This window comes from Silurus meridionalis, chromosome 13 (genome assembly GCF_014805685.1).
Source record: "Silurus meridionalis isolate SWU-2019-XX chromosome 13, ASM1480568v1, whole genome shotgun sequence".
NCBI classification, from domain to species: domain Eukaryota; kingdom Metazoa; phylum Chordata; class Actinopteri; order Siluriformes; family Siluridae; genus Silurus; species Silurus meridionalis.
In genome coordinates, this window is record NC_060896.1 from 6438388 (window position 1) to 6448861 (window position 10474).

The 10474-nt window shown below is 36.4% G+C and overlaps 1 protein-coding gene across 1 annotated transcript; it reads right to left on the bottom strand.

The window, feature by feature from the left end:
- Positions 1–1460: 1460 nt before the first annotated feature.
- cfap45 (cilia and flagella associated protein 45) lies at positions 1461–10161 on the bottom strand. Its single transcript, XM_046864984.1, has 12 exons — positions 10007–10161; positions 7796–7915; positions 7548–7657; positions 7260–7404; positions 6841–7011; positions 6579–6757; positions 6324–6453; positions 5877–6023; positions 4421–4534; positions 3693–3886; positions 2305–2529; positions 1461–1758 (listed from the first exon to the last, which is right to left on the bottom strand). The coding sequence occupies exons 1-12, from the start codon at positions 10007–10009 to the stop codon at positions 1683–1685; spliced, it is 1614 nt and encodes a 537-aa protein (XP_046720940.1). The 5' UTR covers positions 10010–10161; the 3' UTR covers positions 1461–1682.
- Positions 10162–10474: the final 313 nt, after the last annotated feature.

Below are 10474 nucleotides of genomic sequence, written 5' to 3' on the forward strand. Positions count from 1 at the left end.
ACACTCTTCTTCGCCTGTTATTAAATGATATCAGTGATTTTATAGCGCCCTCTATTGGAAATGTAGCGAAACGTCTGTCTGACTTTCTGTCGGTCTGTTTCTCTGTCTGTCTGCCTTTCTCTCTGTTTCTGTCTGTCTGTTTCTCTGTCAGTCTGTTTCTTCGTCTGTCTGCCTTTCTCTCTGTTTCTGTCTGTCTGTTTTTCTGTCTGTTTGCCTTTCTCTCTGTTTCTGTCTGTCTGTTTCTCCGTCTGTCTGCCTTTCTCTCTGTTTCTGTCTATCTGTTTTTCTGTCTGTCTGTTTCTCCATCTGTCTGCCTTTCTCTCTGTTTATGTCTGTCTGTTTCTCTGTCTGTCTGTTTCTCTGTCTGTCTGTCTTTCTCTCTGTTTATGTCTGTCTGTTTTCTGTCTGTCTGTTTCTCCATCTGTCTGCCTTTCTCTCTGTTTATGTCTGTCTGTTTTCTGTCTGTCTGTTTCTCCGTCTGTCTGCCTTTCTCTCTGTTTATGTCTGTCTGTTTTCTGTCTGTCTGTTTCTCTGTCTGTCTGCATTTCTCTCTGTTTATGCCTGTCTGTTTTTCTGTCTGTCTGTTTCTCTGTCTGTCTGCCTTTCTCTCTGTTTCTGTCTGTCTGTTTTTCTGTTTGTCTATTTGTGTCTGTCTGTCTGTTGTCTCTCTCTCTATCTCTCTTTTTCTCTTTCTCTCTCTCTCTCACACACACACACACACACACACTCTCTCTCTCTATCATTTAAAAACATGAAGCTATATCAATGTAAAAAAATTTTAATTATTAAATTATCAGACCATTTAAAATCTGATAAGAAGCTAAAGACACCAATTAAGAAAATGGTAGATCAGTGGTCAAATCCCAGTAACTTGGAAGGTCGAGAGTTCAAGCTCTAGTATTTCCAAGCTGCCATTCTTTTTCAACTTGGACAAGGCCTTTACCACCCTCTAATCTAGGGGTTCAATTAAAGCTGATATGTAAAAAAATTTAATAAAAAAATCAGTGCTGTAATATTTCTGCAACAAGTTAAAGCCTTTTTCTTTCTTACAAAAAGTTTCTGAATGGTTCCACCTCCTTCATGAGAAACAGTAAACAACTCAGAATGGGCAGGTGAAAGTGGAGTATTGCACTTACCTCAGGGTTCAGTGTGTTGTGCATTTTGAGATGCTTTTCTGTTTAAAATAGTGGAAAAGTGTAGATATTTGACATTTAATTTGTAACATTCAAGCATTCTGCCAATTCTTTCACTACAGCTCACTGGTTTATTTATTTGTACTTTTCTTTTTGCTTTAGGCATCATTCTTTGTATAAAATACAAATCAGCCCAATTAGTCAGTGTGGCTAAATCAAAGTCATGGAAATCACATTTTCACTGCATGTTTTAATGCACTGTGCTGCTGCCAGTTTGCAAACTGGTTATAAATGAATGTACAGATGTTTCTATTACAGTGGACAGTAAATGTATATTATAAATCAGTAACTTTTGAGAAAACACAGTCATGCGAAGGTCTTTGGAATAGACAATGAGAATCACATCCTCATATGCAGCCAACTTTAAAAAATAATAATTAATGACAATACATTTGTGTAAGAGCTGAGATTAAATTTTATTAAATTATTTTTTTATTGCACAGTTTTCTATATTGTTGAAATTGATGCAAATCTGTAGACTATCCACATTCAACGCAACGGCTTCGATAAGACATGAAGCTTCCGTTCCACCTCATTGCAGTACTTCTCTGGAAGTCCAGCCTCCCTGAAACAGACCCAAACAGGCATTAATTGTTAAACATAAACCAAACTACGTAAACTATGTGAAAGCTCCCTGGTAAAGTCCCCAGTTTTCCACATTTAGTAAGAAGATAATATTTCATCTGGGAGGAGCCAAACCTTTTATATATTTCATTTGATGTTTTATCATTAGAAAGGACAAAACAGATGTCTACATATCTTTTCAGCCATTCTCAAGGTAAAGCGCTAACAGGAAATGTGGCCAAGCATTAAAAAAACCTCTTTTATACATTTTGCATTCTTACATTTAATAGAAGCCAATTCAATTCCTTGATGCAAATTGGGATGAGCAGACAGGAGAGATGTAATTTAAAAATCTAATTTAGGGACTTTACAAACAGTAGACAGATTGAAAGGATGGTAACAAGAATGTGATTTAAGATATTATTTGTTTAAATTCTTCTTCTTCCTTATTTCTTCTTCTTATTCTTCTTATTCTTATTTAGATACAAGATATTGCATTTGAATATATTTTGTATTACAAGGACATTTCTCTGCTTTTTAAACTCACCTCAGCTCCTTTAACTTCTTCTGTTTAATCTCGTCCAGATAGGCTCGACGATTCCGGGCTTCTTCATCCAGTTTCTCCCCTTCACGGAACATCTCTCTCCTCTGAGCGATGGCCTGAGCCTCCCGCACCCGGACCTGCTGCCGCACCCCCTCAGCGTGACGCAGGACCTGCTGCTGATGCCGTTCCTCCTTCTCCTTCTCTTGTTCGATGAGGTCTTGCTGAACTCTGAAGTGACAAGAGAAAATAACAGAAAAACAGACTTGTGAATGATCAGTGGTGAACGACGTTATAGTAGAGATACACTCGGTAAAATGTGACTCCAGTAAAAGTGCTCCCTTTAAACTTTCACTTGAGTAAAGGTACAAAGGTATTTGCCTTCAAATGTACTTATCCAAAGTACTATGATTTATTATGGCTATAATGTTCCTATTATCATTTTTATCACAAGACTCTTCACTTCACCAACTCAGTTTATGTGAAAAGACTTTAATGTTACTCTAAGCACATCGATCTATTAATAAAATGATATTAATGAGTCAAACACTGATTGAAATCTATTATAATTATCATGAGCCCAAAACCTTTTTTTTAACTACTTAAAAATTAAATCATACAAATAAGGCCAAGGTGTTGTGGAAAGTGCTTGCTGTTGGACTGATGCTGAACTCTATGTCTGTGATAAGAAGATTTCACTAAGCACCAAGTTTAAACCAGAGCAACACTGATTGGTGACTTGCTGTGTGTTTGACCAGTTGAGTTTTTATCCACTCTAAAATAAAAAGGAATGGATATTTGACTTTGAAATTTAGTGAAGTTAAAGTAAAATTCTCCCCAAATGGGAATGGCTTCAGCAACATACAGACATGCAAAAAAGCTACTTAAGTACTGTAATTGAATGACATTTACTTCGTTACTGTCTATCGCTATGAATGACATACGGGGTATCATTCTACAACCATGCATTCATTGCACAGTTTGGAATAGCAGTGTCTTTTCAGCAAATCTGATTTAAATGTTATTCATTATAATGCATGAAGACTTTCTGTTTTTAAACTCTAGGGAAACATTGTCTTTGCAATCATAGTCAAAAGCCTTTGTGCATATTATTGTTGATCTGATTTGAACAGTGAGAAGAACATTTGAACCTCTACTTTCTACCAAACTGTTTCCTCAACATTTATATACAATTGAAAAATTGCTCAATGACTGAAAGCTGTATGGGCCTACACTTGATTACAGTGCAGTAATGAGTTTTTGCTAAAATCTCTTAATAGTGAGTTTACCGAGGCAGTTATGCGACCTGTGTGAGTATGAGAATAAAATCACTTTAAATTCAAGCAAAATGAAATGAAGAAGTGAGATCAATGAGACATATTGTTGTGGATCACCTCAGGAGCCTCTCAAACTCAGCCCGTTCTCGTCCAGCTTCAATAGACAGCATGCGCTCTTTATGGGTGATCTGTTTTAGACGAGCAGCCTTCAATGTCTCATTCTCCTCCAGCTTTTTCATGAGCTGCTCTTTCTCTTTCCTTCGCCATTCTCTTTCAGCAGCCTCCTGGTTCCTACGAGCCCTGAGCGCATCCTGGGAGGTGAAAAAAAATAATCAGGATGAATGATTTGAATAAACACATTCACATACTGCCTTTTTTCATTTGTATTCTATTCACTGTTCAATACTTTAAAAACCGGTCATAACAGTCATAAATGTTTCCTTTTATTAAATGCATCAGTGTTCTGTCATATATTTGTACATCTCTTAGGTTAGATATTGAGTCATAAATATTACATGAAGGCATAAAACTATCCAATTATTTTAGTAAGTCTGAGACAAAAATGCAGTTCATTATTTGTACCTCGCATATCAAACAAAAATGGTTTTGAAAAATGTTTGGTTTATACTCATGGTAATTGGTTCAGGAAACAAATCACTAAGTATTACAGAATTGGAGGCCTTTTTAAAAAAATGGCAACAGGAAGCAAATAAGTTAGAAACTCATGATATTGGTTAAGTAATGAATAGTTGAATCTGCAAGCAATAATAATAGTCATTAATCAATTTTCCCTTCACATTCAAATGTACTCGCATACAGTATCTATGTGACAGACGCTCGTTTACCCGTTCAGCCTTAACGTCTCTGTCTCTTTCCTGTAGAGCTCTCATTCGTGCCACTTCGATCTCCTTCTCTTTCTTGAGACGTTTCTGTTCAGCCTCATACTCTTCCTCTCGCAACTGCAACAAAGAAAAACAACTCAAATTTCATATTTCCGTGTGTCCAAGTGCCTGAAATTGACCTTCATCATTTACACTCTCCTTACACCAACATGTGCCTGTGTGTGTGTGTGTGTGTGTGTGTCTAAAAGAATAATACAGGTTATACAGAGTATACAGAGGTTTAAAGAGTAATCAAATATTTTACTCGAGTAAAAGAAGTGTTACTTCAATAAAATTTTACTTAAATAAAGGTTAATTTACCAGTCTAAAAATCTATGCAAGTAAAAGTCTGCATTTAAAATCTACTCAGAGTAAAATGTACAGAGTTATTTTTTAACAGCGGTGGGTGGCCTGGGGGATTCTAGTGTAGTTCAAAAAGGGCAAAGGGATCTAAATCTCTAGATATAACTAGCTGTTTTTAATTAAAGCAACACCTTTACAAATTAAAGTGCAAAAAAAAAACAAATAAATAAAAATACAGCCCATTACTTCAGTCTAAGGCTAGTTATGCATTTTTGCAGCAAAAAAAATCAAATATATCTTTTGTTATATTGTCATTTATGATAATGAGAGAAACCGCAAATGCAGATTCAGAGCTCAGAAAGTGAACGTGCGCATTGGCGTTTTCCGAAGTGATGAATCAAAACGTTTTGATTGGACGCTGCATTCTCAACAAAAGTGTGGGACTGGTTATACAATACCCCAATCTAATGCAACATCAGCAGATCTACTCTAAAATAGAACACTTTTTATTCATTTCATATGGCATTGAAATAATGACACTTGTAATACAGCTCGCTTATATGTGCAGTGACAATTGCTTTAATTGATTTCTTTTCCCCCTTGCGTTATTTTTAAACATATTTTTCTTCTCAGTATATGATTTAAAATAAGGTCAAATACAATACTTCAAACTAAACATAGAGTATAATTACAGATTTTAAAAACTACTTTAAAAAGTAGAGATACACAAATAAAACTACTCAATTACAGTAACGCGAGTGAATGTAACTCGTTACTTTCCACCTCTGCTGATGTGTTCTGGTGCTACAAGAGATCAATTCTAAACAGCATAATCTAAACAATTAAAAGACACAATTTCTATATATTTATGATACGAGATGTCATAAAGGCAACAAGTGGGTATACAAGTTATTACAGAGTGTCATCTTCATTTTACATTAGTAATATTTTCGGGCATTTTTAGGGTATTTTGTGATCACGATGGAGCATTTGGAGCATTTTACTTACGGCATAGATTCATTTTCTTCTTATTTTTTTTCCTGAAACGTTTGTATTATCAGTAATAAGGAAACCGCAATACTACTGAGATGTGTGACGTGTGGAAGGCCAAGCTCACCATTTTATTGCGTGTGTATTCCATGGCTTGAAGATCAGCCTGTCTCTCCTCTTCTTGCCTGCGCTCCTTGGCACGCAGAGTTTCCTCATTGATTTTCAGAATGTCCTGCTGCAGAATTCTTTGCTCTTCCATCCTCTTTTCCATAGCCTAGAGCAAAAGTCACACACACACACACACACACACACACACACACACACACACACACACACACATAAATAAATATTTGCATACATACAGACCAGCTAAACACACATTAATGAGAATAAAGATACCATGTTAGTCATTGCTGCATATGTGACCAGACACAGAGCTGGACAGAAATAAAAGATAACCATCGAGATCGTATAAAATGGTAACAAGGTAGTGGAATTGAGGTTTCATCGCTGGAGGGTTGACATTTAATATCTACCGAGGTTGGGTTTTTCAGGTTCGCTCCTTATCTCATACCTCCAACTCCTCTAATTGCAACTTTGCCAAGTTCTCCAGCAACTGCTGCCCTTCCTGTTCCTTCAGCTCATTTTGCAGCATGCGCTCCTCCTGACGCTCCTCAATCTGTTTTATGATGCGCATCTTCCCCCTGTAACACACACACACACACACACACACACACACACACACACACACACACACACATCCGTTACATATTTACAAATATGAACAAGCGTTGAGATATTTGAGAAGTAGTCGACCAAAAGCCCTTACTGGATCCTCTGATTTTTGTGTCGCTCGTCATTCTCTTCCTGAGCCCGAAGAGCTCGCTGACGCTCCACCTCCATCATGGCATCCAGCCTATCCTGCTCCTTCTGCAACTCAGAGAGAATCTGCTGCTTCTCCTTGATCTGGGCGTCCCTCACTGCATGGCACTGCGCCCCCAGAATCAGCTGCAGAAAAGCTCACATGTGAACACTGGCTAGAGAAACGGATACACACACTCACAACTAACAAGTTAGAACATGAGTCAGACCTCGTTAAGCCTCTTGATCTCATCCTCTTGCTCGATTCTTAGAGCATTTGCCCTCTCCAATAAGTACTGATCACGCTCCCTAGCCTCGACTTCCAGCTCGCTAAGGGCTTCGTTCTTCTGACGGGACAAGTCTGCCTGCTTTATGAGCACCTTCCTCTCACCGGCAGAATTCTAAAAAAAAGACACAGAAAACAGTGTGTGACTTTGCATTATGCAGGATGTACATACACAGTACATTTATTTCATTCATAAGGGCTATGATTATTAACTTATTTCTAGACAGGGTTGTACTCAGTAACACAGACATCCAACACATTAATAATAATGTCTTGTTTAATATCATAACATCATAAAATGTTTTTTTTTTTTTTTTTACTTTTATCATACTGGACAAGCTATTGCCGACGTGTTCTGCTTACCAAGGTTTCTTCCAGAGCTTTGTGCTGGTTTTTCAGTGCTGCCTCTCTCTCCTCTTTTGTGAGCACACGAGACTTGTTTTTGATGCGCTCGATTTCACCCGTGCAAAGAATGACCGACTGTCCAGATGGATCCTTCTTAGGAATTCTAGTTCAATAGAATAGGGCATATTCCTGCCACATTTCATATCTGCCCATATTTTATGAAACATTTTTTTTTAAGACAAAATATGAGAAAAATAAATAGCATCTAAATGAGAGGAAACACTCATTACGCAAGGCAGTACTTGCCTTATGTTCCTGATAAGGTCCTTGGTGATAACTTTGATTGCCTTGGGTTTTTGTTCCTTGGTGGTAGGAGCAGAGCAAGACTGGGTTTCTTTAGCATGGTTCAAATCATTCTTATCAGACACAGACCGGTAAAAAAAAAAAAAAAAAAAAAGAGAGAGAGAAATGTAACCGAGTCCAAGCTGATTTATACACAGTCCACTGATGACTGCTATATTTTTGTGGCTGTAAATCAAATATATTTCTCATACCTTTTTAAAGTTTCCAAAAAGAGTTTCATCTACGTGGGAAGTATGGGCGATTGTCCGGTAGCGGAGTGTGCGACCACTGTTACTGGATAGCCGCGTGGATGTTGATGTCCTACTCTGAGGCTATGATGATCAACATCAACATAATATTAAATGCCAGTTTAACAATAAAAGATTAAGTTTAGTTAAAAATGTTTTTTTATGAAATAACTTTTTAAATATATCAAATATACATTCACTGAACTAAATTATTCAAAACTGGACACAATTATTCATTCAGTCACAGTGCATGAATCCATGCAGATACAGGTCATGAGCTTCAGTTAATGTTCACATGAAACATCAGAATGCGGAAAACAAAAGCGACTTTAGGTACTTTGTCCATGGCATGGTAGGCCCAGATGGGCTAGTTTAAGCATTCCAGAGAGATTTTCTGAGATGTTCACACACTTTAAAATCCAGTGAGCAGCAATTCTGCAGTCAGACAATTGGCAGACTTAAGGTGACAGGAAAGGTCACTCAAATAACCTCTCTTTTTAAGCAAGGTAAGCAGAAATGCATATCAGAATGCTAAACAAGTCAAGTCTTGAGGCAAATAGGTTACAACCACATGAAACCACATTAGCTTCTGCGCGAATCAGCTAGGTCAGAAATTTGATGCAGGTGGGTGCAGGTTGACCATTTGGAAAAAGACCAGCCTTTTTTTCTCAAATCTTCAAAGTCACTTAGCTTTCTTTACACATCAGTGATATTTTGGCTGCAATTATTCCATGAAGACCACTTCTGGCTAGACTTCTCCAGACAGTAACAAGGTGCACCTGGGTCCCACTGGTTTCCGCCAGCTCTTTGCTGATGGCAGTGCTGGACATCTTCCGGTGTTAAAGGGCGTAAGCATGATGTGTCTTTCATCCGCTACATTAACTTTTCTTAGCCGACCATTGTATCTACGGTCCTCAGCACCGCCCTTGTATTTGTGCGTCTTCTAAATAGCTTGAACCCCAGTCTGCTTTGATTTGTTTTTACTTGGAGAGACCTTGGTGATGCAGTATATCTACCAGTTGTCCAATTGTGCTCAGACTTGCCATGGTGTATGACTGTGTCTTTCACACCCACACTATATATATATATATATATATATATATATATATATATATATATATATATATATATATATATATTTGACAGCCCTAATATATTATATATAATATATATTATGCCAAAATTAATGCAAATTAATTTTAACAGCACTAATTTTTTTCAAGTATTCCATGCAGTGAAAATGAATGCCATGAATTCATGCACTGTGAATTATTGTAAGGATTAGCTGGTGTGTGTGTGTATATGTATATATATGTATATATATATATATATATATATATATATATATATATATATATATATATATATATATATATATATATATATATATATATATATATATATATATATATATATATATATATATATATATATATATATATATATATATATATATATATATATATATATATATATATATATATATATATATACGTATATATATACATATACACACACACACCAGCTAATCCTTACAATAATTCACAGTGCATGAATTCATGCAGAACCAGTATAATGGAATAATACATGTCAAGCCTTGAGGCAAATAGGCTACAACAGCGAGAAAACCACATTGGCATCTGCTCCACTCAGCTGACCAAAACTGGATGGCTGAACATTGGAAAAAGACCAAATTTTACAACTGTATTTGCATTATAATCTTCTGTCATATGATTTAATAATTGGATAATCACAGGACTGAGCAGGTGTACAGGTGTTTCTATTATATTGGCCAGTGAATGTGTATGCCAGTGTTTTGAATTAATGTAAACAAAATGTAAAATTGGCATGTACTGGATAATTTAATAGCGTTAAAAAAACCCGTATTATTATTATTACATTTATCTTTAGGAATATTAGGAATATAAGGAATATTTCTTTTATAAAAATATTTGATGAAGCACATACAGATAGAGAGAAAGGAAGACTACAGGCATCATTTTGCAGACTATTAAGAAAATCTTTAGATGTGAATAATTCATATTTGTTATAAGTGTTGCACCCAAAGCGTTCATTATAATGTTAAAATTGCTGTATATTTAATTTGGTATTTATGTATGCATATTTCTTTTAGGATTATTCGTCAGAAAAGCATTAAAAGTAAGGCCGACCTACCATACTTTTCTGCGGATTTCAGCCAGACCTCAGTATTTTACAAACAACAAGCTACTCGCTGGCTAACAAACAAGTTTATGGCAACAGCTAGCGCTAGCAAATGATGCGGGGGTTTGTTAGTGCGTTACTATAGAAACAGTTACCTTGGTGGCAGAGAGAGAGAGAGAGAGAGAGAGAGAGAGAGAGAGAGAGCGCGCGACAAGAGCCCTGAGCATGCGCATTAGGCACTGTAAACGGAAGTGAGCAAATCAAATATGAATAAATAGTTTGATATAATTAAAAAGCTTAATATTAGGTGGAAATAAACCACAGATCCAGTGTTTGAAAAAAAAGGGTGATCCATAAACCACGTGCGCGAAATTCGGTGAGTCAGTGCAAATGACTCAGCTTTCTACGAAGAGTCGATTCTTTCGGCTCCCAAAAAAAAAAATCTTTATTTTTTAACATTTTCCTATTATTTTATTTTCA

What these genes read in the sequence shown, in the direction of transcription:
- cfap45 (XM_046864984.1), bottom strand. An exon ending in TTTTTGGAAACTTTAAAAAG is followed by an intron (nt 7,658 to 7,795) that starts GTATGAGAAATA and finishes GTGTCTGATAAG; the next exon opens with AATGATTTGAACCATGCTAA. An exon ending in AGATCAAGAGGCTTAACGAG is followed by an intron (nt 6,758 to 6,840) that starts GTCTGACTCATG and finishes GCTTTTCTGCAG; the next exon opens with CTGATTCTGGGGGCGCAGTG.